Below are 25,998 nucleotides of genomic sequence, written 5' to 3' on the forward strand. Positions count from 1 at the left end.
ACTGCAGAGGTGCTGGACACACCCTTCTCAGTCCTTGCCTGAGCCTAGCTCCTGCGAAAACCAACATTCATTCATGTAGATATCTCTAGATCAGAACTTAACAACAAAGTCTGGTGTTACCATTGACGCGAAGATGTGCCATCCTCTTTAGCAATTACATAATGCCACTTTGACATTAACTCTGAAAACCCAGTCCACCATCCCAGTCTCTTATACATCCCAATATTAACTGTTTGCCAACTCTGGACTTTTTTACTCCAGAACAGCCCTTGACCGAACTTCCATTCTCCGCCTTGAAATAGCTCCCAGTAATTCCATAGAATTGACACATTGCCATATTGCATGCCTTCCAGTCAATTTGTTTGTGATCTTGGAACAGTGTCTTATTAAATACAAAAATCATATCAGTAGACAGTTCCTTTGTTTTGATTTGCAAATGATGAAATTCTAAGACAGTGATTCATGGAATAGGGAAGGAGCTGCTGTTGGAGAAACATTATTGGAATGATAATCCAAAAACTCAGGCAGATATTCTGGGAACATGGGATCAAACTCCACCATGACTCACAGTAGAATTTGAATTCAATAAAAATCTGGAATTTAAAAAGTGACGCTAATGGTGACCATGCAACTATTCGTGATTGTTGCAAAACCCATTTGCTTAACCAATGTTGTTGAGGGGAGGAAATCTGCTATCCTAACCTGATCTGGCCTACTTGTGACTCCAGATACATAACAATGTGATCAATCCTAACTGACTTCTGGGGCATGGCCTTAACTAGCTAGTGATGCCTACATCCCACAAAGGAACAAAGAAATCTCTTAAAATAAAACAAAGAACTGCAGATAAAATCCCTGCAGTGTGGTAACAGGCCATTCGGCCCAACAAGTCCACACCAACCCTCTTAAGAGTCACCCACCCAGACCCATTTCCCTATATTTACGCCTGACGAATGCACCTAACCTACACATCCCTGATCACTATGGGGCAATGTAGCATGGCCAATCCGTCCTAACCTGCACATCTTAGACTGAGGGAGGAAACCAGGGCACCCAGAGGGAATCCACACAGACACGGGGAGAATGTGCAAACTCCACACCAACAGTCACCCGAGGCTGGAATTGAACCCCAGTCCGTGGTGCTGTGAGGCATTAGTGCTAACCACTAAGCCACCGTACCACCCTTGCTAGAGTTCTGAAACAAAAACAGAAACTCAACAGCTCTGGCAGCATCCGTGGAGAGAAAGCAGGGTCGGCATTTTTCGGTGGCATTTCCAGTTCTAAAGAAGCGTCATTGGACTTGAAAATATCAGCTCTGCTTTCTCTCTCCACAGATGTTGCTAGACCTGCTATGTTTCTCCAAAAATTGTTCGAGAAATCTCTGCATTTTTTACTTGAAGCCAAACAGCTTCCTGCACCACTGGGTAATTTCCTCAAAGTTCATTTCCAATTCCAGAAGTCATTGCCAAGCAACCAGAGAGCAAATTACAGGGATCACTAGTAACTGCCACCGACGTCACTAAATACGGCATTAGCTTACTGGACATTTCAAAAAGCCAGTTTGTGGATTACAGACTGAGGGCTCAACAGGATAGAAGCTAAGATGTGCTTTCCCCTCTCCAAGATGTGTCTATACCTGGGAAACTCAGGGATCAGAGGATGGCTCGTTAGGACTGAGATGGGGAAATATTTCATCCTCAGTGGATGCTACTTATTTCTAATTCTTTACCCTGGAAAACTGGATGCTCAGTCACTGAGTACATTCCAGAGTGTGATCAATAAATCATTGGTTATTAAGGAAGCAAAGAAAGTGTGGAAAGGGCGGAACAGTGGATTTTATATAAAAGCTCGGTCTTATTAAATAGCCGAGCAAACATGGCCGATCCTCACTGCTATGTTTTTTTTAATGTTCTATTGCTAATGTACATTTACAGTGATTACTCATGTCCTTTGACCCCTCCCCCTCACCAAGCACTTAACATGCCATTCAAATCTATGCAGGAAAGTGGCTCAATGGTGGGTAGTTTTCTATCTTTGACAGTACAGGCTCGATGGGCTGAACAGCCTCTTCTGTTCTGCCCGATTCCACCTTGCACTTTGATGGAATCTTCGTGGTGTTATCCTGCCTTGTATTTACCGTGGCTGGGAGTGATACTAAATGTTGCAGGCTCAATTTGTCCTCACTGGAGCTAACTGATTATTTCTGTCTTGCGTTGGGTTCTCACAGCCGGGCAGCTCGCTGGAAACTCTTCTGTGGAAATGTACCGTCAGGTGCTCCTGGCAGGGTGTCGGTGTGTGGAGCTGGACTGCTGGAAGGGCCGCTCAACGGAGGAGGAACCAGTCATCACTCACGGATTTACCATGACAACCGAAATATGTTTCAAGGTATCAATATCCTGGGCTATACATGCTGACAAGAATCGGGTCAGACGCTGGGAATACTGCAGTATTCCTCACCTCCTGTCTCCTCAAAGCCCAGTCCTATCCACAAGGAATAAGTCAGGAGTGTGACAGAATGCTCCCTGCTTGCCCGGGTGAATGCAGCTCCCAACAACTTATTTGGAACGTTACATGCAGTTCTGGTGGATGGACGTGGATGCTTCGGAGACGGTGCACGGATGTTGCCTGGTCTGGAGGGGTTTAGTTATGAGTCAAAAAGTATGGCGCTGGAAAAGCACAGCAGTTCAGGCAGCATCCGAGGAATAGGAGGGTTGATGTTTCAGGCATAAGCCCCTCATCAGGAATGTGGTTTTAGTTATGAGGAGAGTTTGGATAAACTCGAATCGTTTTCACTGGAAAAACAGAGGGGCGAACTGATAGAGGTCTACAAAATTATGAAAGGCACAGATTGGGGGGAAGGTCAGAGACTTTTTTCTCAGGCTGGAAAGGTCAACTGCAAGAGGGCACAGGTTCGAAGTGAGAGGGGGAACATTTAGGGAAGACGTACAGGGAGAGTGGTGGGTGCCTGGAATGCACTGCCATTGGAGGTAGTGGAAGCAGTGTTAACAATGTTTAAGGCACACGATGGACATGTACATGAGGTATCTATCCACAGGGATAGATACAGTGGATGGGCGATAAGTAGTGGCTGTAAATAAGGAATAGGAATTGGTGCAGGCTTAGTGGGCTAAAGGGCCTGGTCCTGTGCTATAATGTATTGTACAACACTCAAGAAGCTTAACACCATCCAGAACAAAGCAGCCCGCTTAATTGGCACCATGTCCATAAACATTCACTCCCTCCAGCACTGACGCTCAGTAGCAACAGTGTGAACCATCTACAAGATGCACTGCAGAAATTCACCAAATATCCTCAGACAGCACCTTCCAAACCCATGACCACTTGCACCTAGAAAGACGAGGGCAGCAGATCCATAGGAGCACCATTACCTACAAGTGCCCCTCTGAGCCACTCACCATCCTGACTTGGAATTATATCACCGTTCCTTCACTGGTCTTGGGTCAAAATCCTGGAATTCCCTCCCGAATGGCATTGTGGGTCAACCTACAGCAAATGGACCGTATCAGTTCAAGAAGGCTGTTAGGGTGAAAGGGAAGGCTGGTAGGTATAGGGAATGCTGGATGACTAAAGAAATTGAGGGTTTGGTTAAGAAAAAGAAGGAAGCATATGTCAGGTAAAGACAGGATAGATCGAGTGAATCCTTAGAAGAGTACAAAGGCAGTAGGGGTATCCCTAAGAGGGAAATCAGGAGGGCAAAAAGGGGACATGAGATAGCTTTAGCAAGTAGAATTAAGGAGAATCCAAATGGTTTTTACAAATACATTAAAGACAAAAGGGTAACTAGGGAGAGAATAGGGCCCCTCAAAGATCAGCAAGGTGGCCTTTGTGTGGAGATGTAGAAAATGGGAGATACTAAATGAGTATTTTGCATCAGTATTTACTGTGGAAAAGGATATGGAAGATAAAGAATGTAGGGAAATAGATGGTGACATCTTGAAAAATGACCAAATGACAGAGGAGAAAGTGCCGGATGTCTTGAAACGCATAAAGGTGGATAAATCCCCAGGACCTGATCAGGTGTAGAAAAATGTGGTGCTGGAAAAACACAGCAGGCCAGGCAGCATCTGAGGAGCAGGAGAATCGACGTTTCGGGCATAAGCTGTTCTTCAGGAATGAGGCTGGTGTGCCAAGCGGGCTGAGATAAAAGGTAGGGGGGAGGGAATTTGGGGGAGGGGCGCTGGGAATACGATAGGTGGAAGGAGGTGAGGGTGAGGGTGATAGGTCGGAGGAAGGTGGGGGCGGAGAGCTCAGGAAGAAGATTGCAGGTCAAGAGGGCGGTGCTGAATCCGGGGGTTGGGACTGAGATAAGGTGGTGGGGAGGGGAAATGAGGAAGCTGGAGAAATCTACATTCATCCCATGTGGTTGGAGGGTTCCTAAGCGGAAGATGAGGTGCTCTTCCTCCAGGAGTCGTGTGGCCAGGGTCTGGCGATGGAGGAGGCCAAGGACCTGCATATCATTGGCAGAGTGGGAGGGGGAGTTAAAGTGTTCAGCCACGGGGCAGTTGGGTTGATTGGTGTGGGTGTCCCAGAGGTGTTCCCTGGAACGTTCCGCAAGTAGGCGGCCTGTCTCCCCAATGTTGAGGAGGCCACATCGGGTGCAGCGGATACAGTAAATGATGTGTGTGGAGGTGTAGGTGAATTTACGACAGATATAGAAGGGTCCATTGGAACCTTGGAGGGAGGTGAGGGGAGAGGTGTGGGCGCAAGTTTTGCACTTCTTGTGGTTGCAGGGGAAGGTGCCGGGAGTGGAGGTTGGGTTGGTGGGGGGTATGGACCTGACGAGGGAGTTGCGGAGGGAGTGGTCTCTCCTGAATGCTAATAGGGCTGGAGAGGGAAATATATCCCTGGTGGTGGGGTATGTCTGGAGGTGGCGGAAATGGTGGAGGATGATACGATGTATCCGGAGGTTGGTGGGGTGGAAAGTGAGGACCAGCTGGGTTCTGACCTGGTGGTGATTGGAGGGGCAGGGTTCAAGGGCGGAGGCGCGGGAAGTGGAGGAGATGCGGTGGAGAGCGTCGTCGACCACGTCTGGGGGGAATTTGCGGTCTTTGAAGAAGGAGGCCATCTGGGTTGTTCGGTATTGGAATTGGTCCTCCTGGGAGCAGATGCGGCAGAGGCGAAGGAATTGGGAATATGGGATGGCGTTTTTACAGGGGGCAGGGTGGGAGGAGGTGTAATCTAGGTAGCTGTAGGAGTCGGTCGGTTTATAGTAAATGTCTGTGTTGAGTCGGTTGCCCGAGATAGAAATGGAGAGGTCGAGGAAGGAGAGGGAGGAGTCTGAGACGGTCCAGGTAAATTTGAGGTTGGGGTGGAAGGTGTTAGTAAAGTGGATGAACAGTTCAACCTCCTCGTGGGAGCACGAGGCAGCGCCGATACAGTCATCGATGTAGCGGAGGAAAAGGTGGGGGGTGGTGCCAGGGTAGCTGCGGAAGATGGACTGTTCCACATATCCAACAAAGAGGCAGGCATAGCTGGGGCCCATGTGGGTGCCCATGGCTACTCCTTTGGTTTGGAGGAAGTGGGAGGATTGGAAGGAGAAGTTGTTAGAGTGAGGACCAGTTCAGTTAGTCGAAGGAGGGGGTCAGTGGAAGGGTACTGGTTGGGTCGGCGGGAAAGGAAGAAGCGGAGGACTTTGAGTCCTTCGTGATGGGGGATGGAGGTGTACAGGGACTGGATGTCCATGGTGAAGATAAGGCGTTGGGGACCGGGGAAGTGAAAATCATGGAGGAGTTGGAGGGCGTGGGTGGTGTCCCGAACATAGGTGGGGAGTTCTTGGACTAAGGGGGACAGGACCGTGGAGGTATGCAGAGATGAGTTCGGTGGGGAGGAGCAGGCTGAGACAATGGGTTGGCCGGGGTAGTCGGGTTTATGGATTTTGGTCAGGAGGTAGAAACGTGCGGTGCGGGGTTGTGGGACTATGAGGTTGGAGGCAGTTGATGGGAGATCTTGGCACACCAGCCTCATTCCTGAAGAAGGGCTTATGCCCGAAACGTCGATTCTCCTGCTCCTCGGATGCTGCCTGGCCTGCTGTGCTTCTCCAGCACCACATTTTTCAACTCTGGTACTCCAGCATCTGCAGTCCTCACTTTCTCCTACCTGATCAAGTGTACCCTCGAACTCTGTGGGAAGCTAGAGAAGTGATTGCTGGGCCTCTTGCTGAGATATTTGTATCATCAATAATAACAGGTGAGGTGCCAGAAGACTGGAGGTAGGCTAATGTGGTGCCACTCTTTAAGAAGAGTGGTAAGGACAAGTCATAGAACTATAGACCAATGAGGCTGACCTCGGTGGTGGGCAAGTTGTTGAAGGGAAACCTGAGGGACAGGATGTACATGTGTTTGGAAAGGCAAGAACTGATTAGGGATACTCAACATGGCTTTGTGCGTGGGAAATCATGTCTCACAAACTTGATTGAGTTTTTTGAAGAAGTAACAAAGAAGATTGATGAGGGCAGAGCAATAGACGTGATCTATATGGACTGCAGTAAGGCATTCGACAAGGTTCCCCATGGGAGACTGGTTGGCAAAGTTAGATCTCACGGAATACAGGGAGAAATAGCCATTTGGATACAGAACTGGCTCAAAGGTAGAAGACGCAGGGTGGCGGTGGAGGGTTGTTTTTCAGACTGGAGGCCTGTGACCAGTGGAGTGCCACAAGGATCGATGCTGGGTCCTCTACTTTTTGTCATTTACATAAATGATTTGTATGTGAGCATAAGAGGTATGGTTAGTAAGTTTGCAGATGACACCAAAATTGGAGTTGTGGTGGACAGCGAAGAAGGTTACCTCAGATTACAACAGGATCTGGACCAGGTGGGCCAATGGGCTGAGAAGTAGCAGGTGAAGTTTAATTTAGATAAATGCGAGGTGCTGCATTTTGGGAAAGCAAATCTTAGCAGGACTTATACACTTAATGGTAAGGTCCTACAGAGTGTTGCTGAACAATGAGGCCTTGGAGTGCAGGTTCATAGCTCCTTGAAAGTGGAGTCGCAGGTAGATAGGATAGTGAAGAAGGCATTTGGTATGCTTTCCTTTATTGGTCAGAGTATTGAGTACAGGAGTTAGGAGGACATGTTACGGCTGTACAGGTCATTGGTTAGGCCACTGTTGGAATATTGCATGCAACTCTGGTCTCCTTCCTATCGGAAAGATGTTGTGAAACTTGAAAGGGTTCAGAAAAGATCTACAAGGATGTTGCCTGGGTTGGAGGGTTTGAGCTACAAGGAGAGGTTGAATAGGCTGGGCTGTTTTCCCTGGAGGGTTGACCTTATAGAGGGGTGACCTTATAGAGGTTTACAAAATTATGAGGGGCATGGATGGAATAAATGGACAAAGTCTTTTTCCTGGACTGGGGGAGTCCAGAACTACAGGGCATAGGTTTAGGGTGAGAGACTAAGGGGCAACTTTTTCACGCAGAGGGTGGTGCGTGTATGGATTGAGCTGCAGAAGAAGTGGTGGAGGCTGGTACAATTGCAACATTTAAAAGGCATTTGGATGGGTATATGAATAGGAAGGGTTTGGAGGGATATGGGCCTGGTGCTGGCAGGTGGGACTAGATTGGGTTGGGATATCTGGTTGGTATGGACGGGTTGGACCAAAGGGTCTGTTTCCATGCTGTACATCTCTATGACTCTAAGGCAGCTCACCCTGACCTTCTCATGGGGCAAGTAGGGATGGGCAATAAATGCTGACCCAGCCAGTGATACCCACATCCTACAAATAAATTACAAAAGGAAATTTTTTTTAAAAACTGTGAACTAACCCTGCTGTGTTGAGTTCTTTCTTGTGGTCCTAAAGGTTACTCAATTTAGCTAATCCCACTCATGCTGTTGACTTAAAGGCAATTGATGACAAGACCTGATTAATTATTAGGCTATGCAGTAGCTCTTTTGAATATTTTGCTCATTTAAAATCTTGATAATTTTACGATTTCAGGTCAACACCCTCACTTGAACACACGACACCTGTTTCTCTTATTGCACAATCCAAATTCAACTGACAAAATCATGTCTCCAGGTCAAAAATATCAGCCCAGATTTTCTGAGAGCGTTCATGGTTCTACCCTGCATTGGACTCTCTGGGGCCAAGACTGGATGTTGGAGGCTTCAGAATTGTGCAGTCTCCCTTTAATCCAGCTCATTCCTGGCTGGGTAGTACCATCAGGGACAGGCCAGGCTGTGCCCCTTTATACAGCAGGACCTGTGGCTTTACAGCAGCTTCAATCATTTACTGACTCACCGAGGGGCTGTCAAACATTTAAACAGCTTTTCTGTGTGTTTGGTACAGGGATTTAGAAGGGTGGTGAGTTAAAGGGATAGCGTACCAAGGAGGCAAGATGAGGTAAAGGGATAGGGTGGCAAGGAGACATTCCTGATGTAAGGCTTTTGCCCGAAACATTGATTCTCCTGCTTCTCGGATGACGACTGACCTGCTGTACTTTTCCAGCTCCACACTCTTGACCAATGGGCTGAGAAGTGGCAGATGGGATTTAATTTAGATAAATGCAAGGTGCTGCATTTTGGGAAGCAAATCTTAGCAGGACTTATACACTTAATGGTAAGGTCATAGAGAGTTTTGCTGAACAAAGAGACCTTGGAGTGCAGGTTTATAGATCCCTGAAAGTGAAATCGCCGGTCAATATGATAGTGAAGAAGGTGTTTGGTATGCTTTCCTTTATTGGTCAGAGTATTGAGTACATGAACTGTCATGTTGCGGCTATACAGGACATTGGTAAGGCCATTTTTGGAATATTGCGTGCAATTCTGGTCTCCTTCCTATCAGAAGGATGTTGTGAAACCTGAAAGGGTTCAGAAAAGATTTACAAGGATGTTGCCAGGGTTGGAGGATTTGAGCTATAGGGAGAGAATGAATAGGCTGGGGCTGTTTTCCCTGGAGCGTCAGAGGCTGAGGGGTGACCTTATAGAGGTTTATAAAATCATGAGGGGCATGGATAGGATAAATAGACAAAGTCTTTTTCCTGGCGTCGGGAAGTCCAGATCTAGAGGGCATAGGTATAGGGTGAGAGGGGAAAGATGTAAAAGAGGCCTAAGGGGCAACTTTTTCACACAGAGGGTGGTGCATGCATTTAATGAGCTGCCAGGGGAAGTGGTGGATTCTGGATTAGTGGTGCTGGAAGAGCACAGCAGTTCAGGCAGCATCCAAGTAGCTTCGAAATCGACGTTTCGGGCAAAAGCCCTTCATCAGGAATAAAGGCAGTGAGCCTGAAGCGTGGAGAGATAAGCTAGAGGAGGGTGGGGGTGGGGAGAGAGTAGCATGGAGTACAATGGGTGAGTGGGGGAGGGGCTGAAGGTGATAGGTCAGGGAGGAGAGGGTGGAGTGGTTAGGGGGAAAAGGAGATAGGCAGGTCGGACAAGTCATGGGGACAGTTACTGAGCTGGAAGTTTAGAACTAGGGTGAGGTGGGGGAAAGGGAAATGAGGAAACTGTTGAAGTCCACATTGATGCCCTGGGGTTGAAGTGTTCCGAGGCGGAAGATGAGGCCTTCTTCCTCCAGGCGTCTGGTGGTGAGGGAGCGGCGGTGAAGGAGGCCCAGGACCTCCATGTCCTCGGCAGAGTGGGAGGGGAAGTTGAAGTGTTGGGCCACGGGGCGGTGTGGAAGATTGGTGCGGGTGTCCCGGAGATGTTCCCTAAAGCACTCTGCTAGGAGGCACCCAGTCTCCCCAATGTAGAGGAGACCGCATCGGGAGCAACGGATACAACATGGAGGTCCTGGGCCTCCTTCACCACCGCTCCCTCACCACCAGACGCCTGGAGGAAGAAGGCCTCATCTTCCGCCTCGGAACACTTCAACCCCAGGGCATCAATGTGGACTTCAACAGTTTCCTCATTTCCCCTTCCCCCACCTCACCCTAGTTCTAAACTTCCAGCTGAGTAACTGTCCCCTTGACTTGTCTGGACTTGTCCTCCCTGCCTATCTCCTTTTCCACCTATCCACTCCACCCTCTCCTCCTTGACCTATCACCTTCATCCCCTCCCCCACTCACCCATTGTACTCAATGCTACTCTCTCCCCACCCCCACCCTCCTGTAGCTTATCTCTCCACGCTTCAGGCTCACTGCCTTTATTCCTGATGAAGGGCTTTTGCCCGAAACGTCGATTTTGAAGCTACTTGGATGCTGCCTGAACTGCTGTGCTCTTCCAGCACCACTAATCCAGAATCTGGTTTCCAGCATCTGCAGTCATTGTTTTTACCTAGAGGAAGTGGTGGAGGCGAATACATTTACAAGTTTTAAAAGACACCTGGATGGGTATATGAATAGGAAGGGTTTGGAGGGATATGGGCTCAGCACTGGCAAATGGGACTAGATTCATTTACGATATCTGGTTGGCATGGATGAGTTGAACCGAAGGGAGTCTGTTTCCGTCCTATATATCTCTATGTTTCTATGTGTGTGGAGGAGTTTTAGCAGCTAGGTAAAGTTTTAATTACAGAATTAAAGTAGACAATTCATTCTTTTTTACCTTTGGTCAGACTTTATCTATTTGTAATAAATAATAATTTGCGTTAAGCACAGAAACCTGGATTCTGTTTTCTACTAACCTGAGTTTATTAGAAACATAAATTGTGGAGTTGAATCCTTTAATAATATTTTGCAAATTTTTCTCGTCAGTCGGGGAATATTGGAGCTTGATTTCTAACACACTACCCCAGAGAGGCATAACAAATGAAAACATAAAGTTCTGAAAATACTTAATAAGTTAGAGCAGCATCTTTGAAGAGAGAAACACAATTAACATTTCAGCTCTTATTAGAAATGCGAACATTTCGGGGAGGCTGGGATTGGTGAATGAGTGGAGATGTCTTCATCCTGAGGGGAGAGACTTCACCTTTTTCTCTAACCCACAGAAGTGCTATCCTCAGATTGACATGTTTTTTGCCCCATCGGCCTTTTTGAATTCAGTGCTGTTCTGCAGAATTGGGAACATAGCCATTTCTGATCATGCAGCAGTGTACATGGAGGTGAAGGTCAGTGATGATGGGACAGGTGCATGGCATTAACGCATGGATCCTTTCCTCCTGAAGGGTAGCAAATTTACTGAGTATTTTATGTGGGAATTTAAGATGTTTTGGGACATTAATTCGGTATGACCAGTAATCTGTCAGTGCTCTGGTACACTGCCAAGGCCTATGCAAGGGGTTTGATTATTCCTTACTCAGCGATCCGGAAGCGGCAGAGGGGAGAGCAGCAGCCCGTGCTTCAGGCCTGCCTGAAGGCAGCTGAGACAGTATACTTTGACAGACCGTCTGTAACCAAGTTACAGTGCATTACAGCCCTCAGGGCTGCTCAGAATGCTGCGCTCACCCAGACAGCAAGGAGGGAGATTTCCTTTGCGAAGCAGAGGATATTCGAGTCTGGTGATAAACCGGGTAGATATCTGGCGTACCTGGCCAGAAAGAAGAGTGTCCCCCCAATCTATCACATCCATGAGAGAGTGTGCTGGTACTATCACTTCAGATTCCAAAAAGATTAACACAGCATTCAGGAAGTGCCACTGTGAGTTGGGAGGGCTGTGAAGACAGATTGGCGAAGATGGAGTCCTTTTTTAAGACCTTGGACCTCCCAGGTGTAACTTCAGAACAGGTGCCTCTTTTGAATGCCCCTCTGACAATCCAAGAGATACAGGAGGTGGTGAGGCAGCTCCAGAGCGGTAAAGCTCCTGGCCCAGACGGATTTCGGAGTGAGTTTTATAAGGAGTTCATAGACATGCAGGCTGGGCCAATGTTGGGTATGTACAATTATTCAACTGTCAGGACTGCCTCGCATCCTCTCTGAGAGAAGCAAATATTTCTCTTATTCTCAAGAGAGGGAAAGCCCCAGAGGATTCTACTTCGTACAGGCCCATATCATTATTAAACTTGAATTTTAAAATTTTGTTGGAAATGCTGGCATTGGGGTTGGAGAGGGTTTTGCCCTTCATCATAAAGGAGGACCAGACAGGTTTATTAGGGGCCGCAGGTCTTCTAACAACATGAGAAGAGTAGTAAATAGGGTTCAGGTACGCAGGCAAGGGTTGATTCTGGGCTTGATAGTCTCCCTGGATGCAGAGAAAGTGTTTGACTGGGTGGAGTGGTCTCTTTTATATCCTGGAGCGGTTTGGTCTTGGAGGGGTCTTTGCCAGGTGGGTGGCAGTGTTATATAGTGGCCCTAAGGCGGCGGTTCTCACTAATGGTATATAGTTTGACAATTTTAGTATTGGTAGAGGCAGCTTATAAGGGTGCCCCCTTTCACCATTACATTAGTGATTGAGCCATTGATAGAGGTCATCCAGAGGGACCCCAATATAATTGCCCCGGAGGGAGGATCAGGAGGGCACAAGATCACCTTTTACGCAGATGATGTCCTTCTCTTTCTAACTGACCCAATGATATCTGTGCCCTGTTTAATACAAGTGATTAATCTATTTGGTTCTGTCTCGGGATATAAAATCAATTTTATGAAGTCGGAGGCCATGCCTGTAGGGGGTCTTGTCAGAGTACCCGATCTTGGGGGTGGAACCCGTTTCCCTTTCAGGTGGTCACCGGGAGGTTTCCCATACGTAGGCATTTTTATCATCCCAGTCTTCCATCAATTAGAGTCATAGAGATGTACAATATGGAAACAGACCCTCCGGTCCAACCCGGCCATGCCAACCAGATATAGAACATAGAACATTACAGTGCAGGACAGGCCCTTTGGCCCTCGATGTTGCGCCAACTAGTCATACCACTCTGAAGTCAGTCTAACCTACACTATTCCATGTATGTCCATATGCTTGTCCAATGTCAACTTAAATGCACTTCAAGTTGGCAAATCTACTACCATTGCAGGCAAAGCATTCCATACCCCTACTACTCTCTGAGTAATGAAACTACCTCTGACATCTGTCCTATATCTATCACCCCTCAATTTAAAGCTATGCCCCCTCATGCTCACCATCACCATACTTGGAAAAAAGGCTCTCCCTGTCCAACCTATCTAACCCTCTGATTATCTTATATGTCTCTATTAAGTCACCTCTCAACCTTCTTCTCTCTAACGAAAACAGCCTCAAGTCCCTCAGCCTTTCCTCGTAAGATCTCCCCTCCATACCAGGCAACATCCTAGTAAATCTCCTCTGCACCCTTTCCAAAGCTTCCACATCCTTCTTATAATGTGGTGACCAGAACTGTACACAATACTCCAAGTGCGGCCGCACCAGAGTTTTGTACAGCTGTAGCATAACCTCATGGTTCCTGAACTCTATCCCTCTATTAATAAAAGCTAAAACACTGTATGCCTTCTTAACAACCCTGTCAACCTGGGTGGCAATTTTCAAGGATCTGTGTACCTGGACCCCGAGATCTCTCTGCTCATCTACACTACCAAGAATCTTACCATTAGCCCAGTAATTTGCATTCTGGTAACTCGGACCAAAGTGAATCACCTCACACTTGTCCGCATTAAATTTCATTTGCCACCTCTCAGCCCAGCTCTGCAGCTTATCTATATCCCTTTGTAACCTACAACATCCTTTTTCACTATCCACAACTCCACCGGCCTTAGTGCCATCTGCAAATTTACTAACCCACCCTTCTACGCCCAGATCAGGTCGTTTATAAAAATGACGAACAGCAGTGGACCCAACACCGACCCTTGCGGTACACTACTAGTAACTGGACTCCAGGATGAACATTTACCATCAACCACCACCCTCTGTCTTCTTTCAGCAAGCCAATTACTGATCCAAACTGTTATATCTCCCACAATCCCACTCCTCCGCATTTTGTACAATAGCCTACTGTGGGGAACCTTATCGAATGCCTTGCTGAAATCCATATACACCACATCAACCGGTTTACTCTCATCTACCTGTTTGGTCACCTTCTCAAAGAACTCAATAAGGTTTGCGAGGCACGACCTACCCTTCACAAAACCGTGCTGACTATCCTAATCAAATTATTCTTTTCTACATGATTATAAATCCTATCTCTTATAACCTTTTCCAACACTTTACCAACAACTGAAGTAAGGCTCACTGGTCCCCTTCTTGAACAGGGGAACCACATTTGTGATCCTCAAATATCCCAGTCCAATCTAGTCCCACCTGTCAGCAGCCGGCCCAGATCCCTACAAAACCTTCTTGTTCATATACCCATCCAAATGCCTCTTAAATGTTGCAACTGTACCAGCCTCCAACACTTCCTCTAGCAGCTCATTCCATACACGTACCACCCTCTGCGTGAAGAAGTTGCCCCTTAGGTCTTTTTTATATCTTTCCCCCTCATGCTAAAACTATGCCTTCTAGTTCTGGACTCCCCCACCCCAGGGAAAAGACTTTGCCTGTTTACCCTATCCATGCCCCTCATAATTTTGTAAACCTCGATAAGGTCACCCCTTCGCCTCCAACGCTCCAGGGAAAACAGTCCCAACCTGTTCAGCCTCTCCCTACAGCTCAAATCCTCCAACCCTGGCAACATCCTTGTAAATCTTTTCTGAACCCTTTCAAGTTTCACAACATCCTTCTGATAGGAAGGAGACCAGAATTGCACGCAATATTCCAACAGTGGCAAAAGAGTTAAGTCTCCGATAGGGGCATACGGAATTGAGTTGGTGCAAGAGAGGTGTGCCTAATGCAGGCTGAGTGAGAAATCCTGTAAACTGAAATGAGGGAATGAAATGGGGACAGAGTTTATGTTCAGAAATTATTGAGCTCAGTGTTGAGTTCAGAAGGCTGCAATGTGCCTTGGCGTGAGAGTAAGGAGGGGAGTTCAACTAACATGGCACTCAAAGCTTGCGAATAAAGTGGGGCATTCTGAAAGCTGTCCAATATAGGGGACAGCACATGGTACACAGCGGGTACAGTATATATAAATCGCCCAAATCACGGCTTCACCTGAAAGGAGTGTTTGAGGCTTTAGACATTGGAGAGAGAGGAAATGAAAAGATAGGTGCCAGGTCTCCTGCTTTTACATGGAAAGGGGTGATGGGAAAGGGATGGGGTATTGAAGAGGACCAAGGAATGAACCAGCTTTTCACTGAGAGAACAGTCCCTTCAGAATTCTGAAAGGGGGAGAGGAGGAGATGACATCGAAGGTGGTGTTAATGAAGGATAATGAAGCTGGGGACAGCAGAGGTCTCAAGCTGAGGACAAAAGGGAACTCAACTTTCGTTCATGAAGGGAAGGAATGACAGGATACATCCAAGAAGAGAGACTGACAGGGTGTCTGATAATCACAGTGGCTCAGGGCAGGAGAAAAGAGAAAACAGCATCTCAGAAATGCTGCTGTCGAAGGTTTCACCCTTTGAACGGATGTGGTGGAAATGGAGGAACAGGAGGACAGAATGGAGTCCTTACAGGCAGTAGGATGTGAGAATGTGTAGACAAGGTAACTGTCTGAATGGATAGGCTTTTAAAGTATTCATAGTCTATTGCCAGGAATGGAGACAGAAAAGTCAGCAACAAGAAGGGAAGAATTGGAGGTGAACCATGTGAAACACACAGAAAAGTGAATATTGGAAGCAAGACTATGTGTTAATTATTTTTCATACTTGCCTGTATCTTTGTTGGAAGAATATTTCCCTATACCTTGCTGGTGCATAGCCAAACTGAATAGGTTTGTTGTGTGCTCAACGTATTATCAGTCTGTTTCAGATAGTAGTCTGTTTCCTTTCCCTATCTCCTTCAGTCATTCTCATTCGAAGGTAGGCTCCAGAGCAAGGTTTGCAGGTAATAATGGCAATTCTCACCTTTTTTTCAAAGAGAGATGCATTATTTAAATTAGGGACTTGGACCCTGGTCGCTCAAACAGCTACATTTTCATGTCAAGCCGCAACAAAGTTTTGCAGCTGCCCTGATTTGTGGAGCTTTCTTAAGACTTCCATATCACCGTTCACTGAGTTAATGAGTGAAACGGTGAACATTGTGGCTCATTTTGATTGTGAAATTTAGATTTAGTTTCTTTCTTCCATTCCTTTTGCAGGAAGTAATTGAAGCCATCGCTGAGTGTGCTTTCAAGACCTCTCCTTACCCTGTGATCCTCTCCTTTGAAAACCATGTTGATTCGTAAGTGTTTACAACAGTGTTCAGCGATGATGTATTGTAGCAATTATTACACTGACACAAAGGGAAGAGACAAGGCAAGTGGATGAAAACACACTAGGCTACCCTTGAAGGCATCGTCAGACTATATGTCAAACATTCATATTTAGGCCCCCCCCCCCCCCCCTTTAATGGAAGGACAGGTGCAGCAAAAAGAAGGTACATTTATGTACTGCCTACCATCGAGCAAATATTCCTTTAAAACCCCTTTGATGTAAGTGTGATAACGTCCACGTTTAAACAGCAATGGGAGCAATGTTGAATGCACTCGTCACTATCACAGGATTGTTTAAAAAGTGAAAGCAGCTTGTTCATGTTTTAAACGAAAAGGCTTTTTCATGAATATTTCACTTTATTGGGGTGTCGGAGATCAGAGAGACACTCTGGATAGGATAGAGTCGAAGTGTGGTGCTGGAAAAACACAGCCAGCCAGGCAGCGTCTGAGGAGCAGGAGAGTTGACGTTTTGCGCATAAGCTGTTCATTAGATACGTAACATTGACGAGGAGCACCAAGGTAGTGCAGTTCTTTTGTTAAAGTTCCTACATTGAAATTGGATGTCAACAGAGTTGAAGGGTCACAGTCATAGAGTCATACAGCATGGCAACAGACCTTTTGGTTCAACTCGTTCATACCAACCATATTCCCAAATTCAACTTCCCAAACTGCATTTGGCCCAAATCCATCCAAACCTTTCCTGTTTATGTACTTATCCAAATGTCTGTTAAATATTCTAACTGTTCCTGTGTCAACCACTTCCTCAGGCAGTTCATTCTACACATACAAACTACACTCTGTATAAAGAAGGTTGCTCTTCAGGCCCTGTTTTAAAACTTTCTCCTCTCAACTTTAAAATATATCTATTAGTTTTGAACTCATCCAACGTAGAGAAAAGACCCTTGCTATTCACCTTATCGATGCCTCTCATGATTTCATAAAGGTCTATAAGGTCATCCCTCAACCTCCTTTGCAGCAGTGAAAAAAGTCCCAGTCTATCCAGCCTAGTTTCATAACTCAAACCATACAATCCTGGTTTCTGATTTAATAATGTCCTTCCCATAGCAGGGAGACCAGAACTGCACACAGTATTCCAGAAGATGCCTCACCAATGTCCTGTACAACCTCAACATGACATCCCAACTCGTATACTCAAAGGTCTGAGCAACGAAGGCAAGAGTTTGGATGGGTATATGAATAGGAAGGGTTTAAAGGGATATGGGCCAAGTGCTGGCAAATGAGACTAGATTAGGTTAGGATATCTGGTCAGCAAGGACGATTTGGACTGAAGGGTCTGTTTCCATGCTGTACATCTCTATGACGATGTAACAGGAGAGAAAACTGAATGAGGAGGTCCAGCAGCAAGCACTTTGCCTCTTGTGTTCCATTGTTGGAAATGGCCAACATGGAGAGAAAGCAAATATTGGCATGGTGCTTGATCCGACATATAAATATACACATTGTAAATACATTAGTGTTCCTGGCAATTTATCTTTATCTTTCTTCAGTCTGAAACAACAGGCGAAGATGGCAGAGTACTGCAGGTCAATATTTGGAGATGCATTACTGATGGAAGACCTGGAAAAATACCCGGTGAGTGTGTGATTCGTCATCAACAATGAACCAACTTTCACTAAATCCTAAATTTTCAGCGCTCTGGGGAGGCCAAGATATGTTTTTTTTTGTGTATAGTTCTGGTCCCCACGCTTTAGGAAGGTGAGGTGTATTTGACAGAGCACAGGGGAGATTTGCGAAAAGGGGAAGAAGGATTTTAGCTTACTGGTTCGGATGGAGAACCTGAAGTTGTTGCCTTTGGAACAAAGGAGATTGAGGGGAGGTTTGAGGATGGTCTATGAGATTTCGGCAGATTTACATAAGGCAGGTAAATTGTATACAGATAAAGCAACGCCGATTTATGATTTTGATGGATTAGAGCTCTGTTTAGATCATGTGTGACCTTTCCAGTGACCTTCCCAACCTACCAACCATCAAGGCCTAGTAATTGGTCAATTAGTGACCTTTTAAGAGCCTCTTCACCACAGCCCAATGTTTCACTGTTCCCAGCAACCTGCCCAAGCAGTAAACCAGAACGGCCTGTCCAAACAGGTTTACGGCTGGGTTTCTCCAATTTGGGGGGGGTCAGAGGTTAGTCACTAACCCTTTGCATCCGATGCACTCCCTCCCTCCCTCCTCCCTCCCCCTTCCCCATGACCACACCGTCTCCCTCCCCATGACGACACCCTTCCCCCTATGTCCACACCACCTCACTCCCCATGATCACACCCTTCCACCATGACCACACCCTCCCCCCATGACCACACATCCCCTCCCCATGACCCCCCATGACCACACCTCCCCCATGACCACACCCTTCCCCTATGACTACACCCTCCCTCTCCATAACCACGCCCCATCCTTCCCCATGACAACAACCTCTTCCTCCCCATGAACATTCCTCCTCCCTCCCAATGACCACTTACCCTCCTTCCCCTTTGACCTTACCCCTCCCTCCCCTAAGCACACCCCCCACCCATAACCATTCCCTTGCCCTCCCCATGACCACACCCCTACCTTCCCATGAACATTCCCCCTCTCTCCCTCTCCATGACAACACCTCTCACTACCCCTTAGCCTTATCCCTCTCTCCCCATGACTACTTCGCTTGTCCCCATGACTATTCCCCCAGAGCTCCCCATGTTCACCATTTCCCTCCCACCAAGCACACCACTCCCACCCCATGGCCACTCCCCTCTCTCCTTCATGACCACTTCCCCTCCCTACCCCCATGACCACAAATCCTCCCTATCTCCATGATCACACCCTCCCTCTTCATGACCATTCCCCCTGGCCCCCATTTCCACTTCCCCTGTCAACTCCATGACCACTACCCGTGCCCTCCACATGACCACACCCTTCATCTCCTTGACCACTCCCCATCCCTCCCACCATGACCACTTACCCCCATGCGCTTGACCACTCACCCTCCCTCTCCATTACCCACCTCCTCATCCCCACGACTACACCTTCCCTCCCTACGACAACACCCCCATTCCCCATGACCACACTACTCCATTCCCATGACAACACCCCTCCCTCTCCATTACCACACCCTGCCCACCCTGTGACCACTCCCCTGCCCCATGACCAGGCCCCCTGCCCTCCCCATGATCACTCCCCCGCCCCATGACCATTCTCTCTGTTGTCCCCATGACCGCTCCCCCTGCCCCATGACCACTCGCCCGTCCTCCCCATGACCACTCCCCCTGCCCCATGACCACTCGCCCGTCCTCCCCATGACCACTCGCCCGTCCTCCCCATGACCACTCCCCCGCCCCCCATGACCACTCCGCCTGCCCTCCCCATGATCACTCCCCCTGCCCTCCCGCTGACCCCCTCCACTCCATGACCGCTCCCCCACCCTCCTCATGACTGTACCCTGTCCCTCCAGCCATGCCCACTTCCCCTCAATCCCAATGACCACACCCTCTCCCTACCCATGACCACTCTCTTTTGTGATTTACATCTGAAAGAAGTGAAACTAACATGGCCATTCTAATAGAAGAGAGACTTAACAAACAATCAAGGTATTTTTCAATGTGTAATTTCAGTTACATCACTCTGTAAATTTTTGCTATAAATTCTGTGTCTTACAATTGTGTCCTATACAACCACCTGATGAAGGAGCGACGCTCCGAAAGCTAGTGCTTCCAAATAAACTTGTTGGACTATAACCTGGTGTTGTGTGATTCTTAACTTTGATTGGCCCAAGATCTGGATGGCTCTCCCATTGTTGGTGGGCAGGATCATGTTAGCCGCCATGCTTATTTCTTTAAAACAATTGGAAAATCCTCCCACCGTTTGTTTGGTGATTTTTGGGGAATGTTACAAACTGTAGTTTTCAACCAAGTATAGAACAAAATGGTGACTGAGGAGTGGGTGAGAAGGTCTGTCAATGCTGTTCTGATGTGCATGAGCTTGTTAAGATGGCTATAAACATTTAAAATGATGAAAACTACAGCATCAGGGTGACTTAAAAATTCCAAAGTATTTGTGCAAATAAAATGGGCCAACTACACACTTTAAAATTATGTACAGCAACTCAAATACCATTGCTTTCATTCAGTATGCAAACCAAAAGATTTAAAGCTGAATTAAATTGGTATCATGCTATTGTTTATTTTAAAATTTGCATCACAAACCATTAAATAGTCCGGCATAATTCTGAAAGAGCTCAGAACAGGAATCAATTGTATCTGTAAGTATAACAGAATGGAGATATGCAGAGCTCACTAGAGTTAGAAATCACACAACACCAGGTTATGGTCATGGGGGCGGGGGAATGATGAGGGACTACCATCTGATGAAGGAGCAGTGCTCTGAAAACTAGTGCTTCCAAATAAACCTGTTGGACTATAACCTGGTGTTGTGTGATTTTTAACTTTGTACATCCCAGTCCAACACCGGCATCTCCAAATCATCACTAGAGTTAGACATTGTACAACACTGGTCTAAGCAGGAGCAAACACAGAGAAAGTACTGGAGAAACTCAGCAGGTCTGGTAGCATCTGTGGGGACGGAAACAGATTTGATGCTTTAAGTCTGGTGTGATCTATCTTCAGAACTGATTTGGAGATGCTGGTGTTGGACTGGGGTGGACAAAGTTGATAATCTCACAACACCAGGTTATAGTCCAACAGATTTATTTGGAAGCACTAGCTTTTGGAGCACTGCTCCTTCATCACAACCACCCGATGAAAGAGTGACACTCTGAAAGCTAGTGCTTCCAAATAAACCAGTTGGACTGTCACCCGGAGTTGTGCGATTTTTAACTTCAGAACTGGAGTTTCTCCAGCATTCTCTGGGCTTGTTTCAGATTTCCAACATCCACACTGTCTTGATGATTGATGATGATTAATTTATTGTTGTCACATGTACCGAGACAGAGTGAAATGGCTACGAGGAAAGGTTAAAAAGACGAGGATTGTTTCACTGGAAAGGTGGCAGCTGAGTGGAGACCTGATCGAGGCTTACAGAATCATGAGAGGCATAGAGAGGGTGGATAGTCAGAGGTGTTTTCCCAGGGTTGAAGTTTCAGTTACAAGGGGGCCCAGGTTCAAGGTGAGAGGGGGAAAGTTTAAGGGAGATGTGAGAGGGAGGTTTTTCACAGAGGATCCTGGAATGCATTGCCAGAAGAGATGGTGGTAACAGGCACATTAGTGACTTTTTTTTTAGATTACTTACAGTGTGGAAACAGGCCCTTCGGCCCAACAAGTCCACACCGACCCGCAATCCACCCAGACCCATTCCCCTACATTTACCCCTTCACCTAACACTATGGGCAATTTAGCATGGCCAATTCACCTAACCTGCACGTTTTTGGACTGTGGGAGGAAACCGGAGCACCCGGAGGAAACCTACGCAGACACAGGGAGAATGTGCAAATGTCACACAGTCAGCCGCCTGAGGCAGGAATTAAACCTGGGTCTCTGGTGCTGTGAGGCAGCAGTGCTAACCACTGTGCCACCGTGCCACCCATTTAAGAGGCATTTGGATGGTTACATGAATAGGGAGGGAATAGAGGGATTTGGACCGAATAACGGCAGAAGGTTTGTTTGTTCTTTTAGTTAGGGCATTATGATCAGCACAGGCTTGGAGGGCTGAAGGGCCTGTTCCGGTGCTGTATTCCTCTTTTGTTCTTTCATTCTTTTTGAAAAGTGTTGTTTTGTGTGCTATCCAGGCATACAAAGTGCGTCAGTGTAACAGAACATAGAACATAGAAAAATACAGCGCAGTACAGGCCCTTCAGCCCGCGATGTTGCGCCGACCAAAGCCTACCTAACCTACACTAGCCCAATAACCTCCATATGCTTGTCCAATGCCCGCTTAAATGACCATAAAGAGGGAGAGTCCACCACTGCTACTGGTTACAGCTATGAAGAAGGTGCAGAGAGAGAGAGAGAGATCAGAGTTAACATTTGAGAGTGGGTCTAAGCTGGTTCCTATCCAGGAAGCATGTCAAGCTGGACTTAAGACAAAGTGATATAAGCTTTGCGAGCCTGAAGTGTGATTATTTCGAACATCTGAGAACCAGAAAACGTACCACAGTCACAACTTGATGGAATGTTCAAGCGCATGTCACCATTTCGCTTGTGAATGTTCTCCCACCTCCATCCCAATTGTTTTTAAAAAAATAAAATTCTCCTTTTTATCTTAGCTCGAGGCGGGAGTGCCCTTGCCCAGCCCACATGACATGATGGGTAAAATTCTCATCAAGAACAAGAAGAAAGGCCACAAGCCGACCGATGGAAGTGCCAAGAAAAAGCTCAGTGAGCAGGCATCAAACACACACAGCGACTCCTCAAGTGTCTTTGAGCCCTCGTCCCCTGGAGCAGGTATGCTGACTCTCGGCTCTCAGCTCACTGCGATTGGTGGGCAACAATCAAACAGGATCAGTTTTGGTGAACATGCCCGCACAGCGGCAATGTTCTGATGGTACACAACAGCCTGGTCATTGACGTCAGTACAGATGGGCTACCATGTGCAATCTCTAAAGTTGATGAATGTGCGCTGTCAGTATACGTTGCGGACTCTCGATTAGGGTCAGGACGCAGTAGCGTTAGCAGGGCTGCAAAATAAGCGTGGGGTCAGGATATCATTCACTCCAGCTTTGCTCACCTGCACAAATCAGGTACCCAACCCAGTGTTGCATCGTTAATCAAAGTTTTGGAACTGGGAATCGCTGCAGCACAGGGGTGGGGAGAATTAAACTGATAGTGCTCGATAAACTATGGAATGGGCTGGTGGGAATTGACAGGTGGTTAGCACTGTGGCCTCGCAGCACCAGGGACCCAGGTTTGATTCCAGCCTTGGGCACCTGCTTGTGTAGAGTTTGCACATTCTCCCCATGTCTGTGTGAATTTCTGCCAGGTGTTCTGGTTTCCTCTCACAGTCCAAAGGTGTGCAGGTTAGGTGGATTGGCCATGCTAAATTACCCATAGTATTCAGCAATGTGTAGGTTAGATGCATTAGCCATGGGAAATTCAGGATTACGGGGAAAGGGCAAGGGGGTGGGTTTGTGTAGGATGCCCTTTGGAGGGTCGATATGGACTTGTTGGGCCAAATGGCCTGTTTCCTCTCTGTGAGGATTCTATTCTAAATACCTGAAACCCATGGACAAGGACAATACACAAGATAGCCACCCACACGAGTTATGAGACAGAGTACCAACATCCTACCTTCCCAGGATCAGCCCCACATTGAACACGGTACAAGGAAAGGGTCAAAGTCCCATCACTTGAAATCTCCATTTCGGATCACTCCCATCGTCAGGGTAACCATGTCGGCAGGTCATGCCTGGGTTGGCAGGATATGGATGTTAATCTATGATGCCAACCCAACTGAAGCAGAAACTGAAACATTCAAGAAAAGGCTATTTTTCCCTCAGCATCTGTTTCAGCCTCAAAGTCAGTTATGTGAGTCAACCATTTATTTGAGAAGGCATTTTTGACTCCGGTGCTAAGTTTGCCTTTTGCAAATTTAAACCAGGTATCCTGTTCTTTTCTCACGTCTCTCTGGCATGAAGTGGGCAGTGGATATCTCACTGCCTCGTGTCAATGCATGTTTCCACACTTCAGCCTTACATTCTAACTGGACCTTGTGATAACCCTGTGTTCGGAGTCAACCCTAAAGCAAGATGTAACCATCATAATGTGTTAGTTCTGTCATTGTTAATTTAGCTTGCATTAGTTGAGGTCTCTGTATCCGGAAGGGGAATAGATCAGGAAGGGGACAGGAGGTCAAGATTAATGTAAAACCAGCAATGTCTCTGGATACCTACATGTGCGTATTGGACATTGGTGAAGACTATTCCACAGAATCATCACAGAATCCCTCGAGTGTGGAAGCAGGCCAGTCAGCCCATTAAATCCACACCAAACCTCCAAAGAGCATCTCACCCAGACCCACCCCATCTTTGTATGGCTAACCCACCTACTTGCGCATCCCTAGACACAGTAGACAATTTAGTAAGGCCAATCCACCGAACCTGTGCATCTTTGGACTGTGGGAGGAAGCCCACACAGACACAGGGGAAAATGTGCAAGCTCCACACAGACAGTCCCCCCCCAAGGCTGGAATTGAACCCGGGTTCCCAGCACTGTGAGGCAGCAGTGCGAATCACTGAGCCACCTAATTTGACTGCACGATTTGGCTACTGAGATTCCTTGAAGTATAGTCAAGGAATTTAACATAAGCCTGATTTAATGAAGAAACTTACGTACAGACTGTTTCAATTTGAGGCGGAAAAGAAAATATAGCGGAGGAATGAAATTGGAATGCAAGGGAGTCTCTATATTGAAAGACAGAAATGGACATATTAAAAACAATGTCATATATTCCATGAAGTGTATGGATGGAGGAAATAAAAATTCTTCTTGAGGTGATTGTGAAATCACAGACAGAAGATGCATACTGCTCAACTTGAGATTTAAAAGTTGGTTTTGGGTAATTTGAGAAATCCTGGTCCTTCAGTCAGCTGTCACTCACCATCAGTTAAACCAAGTCAGACACATTGTCAGTGATGCACCAAATACTTACAAAATTCCAAACGCTGCACTAACACAACAACTCACCTCCACCCGTAGACATCCAGGAATTATTTCGAAGGGACTAATGTTGCGCATCTGGACCCTTTGTGGATTTGCCTATAACCTCTACAGCGTTGCAGCAAGTTGAAAACAGCAAAGGCTGGGGAACATTGAGCTCTCCAATTTCATATTATGGGGCTGTTTTCCCTGGAGCGTGGGAGGCTGAGGGGTGACCTTATAGAGGTTTACAAAATTATGAGGGGCGTGGATAGGGTAAATAGGCAAAGTCTTTTCCCTGGGGGTCAGGGAGTCCAGAACTAGAGGGCATAGGTTTAGGGTGAGAGGGGAAAGATATAAAAGAGACCTAAGGGGCAACTTTTTCACACAGAAGGTGGTTCGTGTATGGAATCAGCTGCCAGAGGAAGTGGTGGAGGCTGGTACAATTACAGCATTTAAAAGGCATTTGGATGGGTATATGAATAGGAAGGGTTTGGAGGGATATGGGCCGGGTGCTGGCAGGTGGGACTAGATTGGGTTGGGATATCTAGTCGGCATGGACGGGTTGGACTGAAGAGTCTGTTTCCATGCTGTACATCTCCATGACTCTATGACTCCCTCCCCATCCCCGAACGCCATTTCCAAACCCACCTCCTCCCTTCCCCTGCTCCTTGCCACCAACCGGATTCATTCCTCCCATTGACCAACCAGGTCGTACCCTCTACCTGTCTCCACCTTTCCCCACTTCACCACCCTGTCCACCTGCCAACCCCTTTATCTGCAGCTCCCTCCCACACCCGCCCCCAGTCCTGAAGAAGGGTTACACCTGAAACGTTGATTTCTCTACCTCCTGATGCTGCCTGGCTTGCTGTGTTCTTCCAGCCTCCTGCATGCCTGTTTTAGATTCCAACATCTGGTCAGGCAGCTTCCGTCGAGAGAGAGCAAGCTCACATTTCGAGACTAAATGACTCCATTAGCAGGTTGCTTTGCTCTGATGCATTAGCCTTTTGTGCGTTTCAAGCTCCTTTTATAACTTCTAAAAAACACACAGCCTCCCCCGCTGTGTTTAAGTTGCTGCTGTTAGCAGCCACTGCTCTCGAGGAGATTGTGAGGGGTCATGTTGTGATGGAAATGATCCATGATAGAAGAGTAAATGTTGGGTTAAAGGTGAACAATCCTACATTAAAATTGGCTGCAAAATATCAGTGACCAGATCAATGCATTGGATTATTAAACCCTAAGAACCTGGAGAGAGAGACAGGAATTCAGTTGAATAAGTTTTATTGTCACATATACTCACTTGGGTAAAGTGAAAGATTTAT

General features: G+C 46.9%; 1 protein-coding gene across 3 annotated transcripts in view; it reads left to right on the top strand.

The window, feature by feature from the left end:
* Window positions 1-25,998, top strand: part of plcb1 (phospholipase C beta 1) — an 834,527-nt gene that overhangs the window by 589,938 nt on the left and 218,591 nt on the right. For all 3 annotated transcript variants that reach the window (XM_072581462.1, XM_072581463.1, XM_072581461.1), the window contains exons 11-14: window positions 2,228-2,385; window positions 15,981-16,063; window positions 17,603-17,687; window positions 22,309-22,486. In XM_072581462.1, the coding sequence (XP_072437563.1) occupies window positions 2,228-2,385; window positions 15,981-16,063; window positions 17,603-17,687; window positions 22,309-22,486 (504 nt within the window). The remainder of the gene's footprint in view (window positions 1-2,227; window positions 2,386-15,980; window positions 16,064-17,602; window positions 17,688-22,308; window positions 22,487-25,998) is intronic.

Source organism: Chiloscyllium punctatum, chromosome 11, assembly GCF_047496795.1.
Source record: "Chiloscyllium punctatum isolate Juve2018m chromosome 11, sChiPun1.3, whole genome shotgun sequence".
Classification (NCBI taxonomy): Eukaryota; Metazoa; Chordata; class Chondrichthyes; order Orectolobiformes; family Hemiscylliidae; genus Chiloscyllium; species Chiloscyllium punctatum.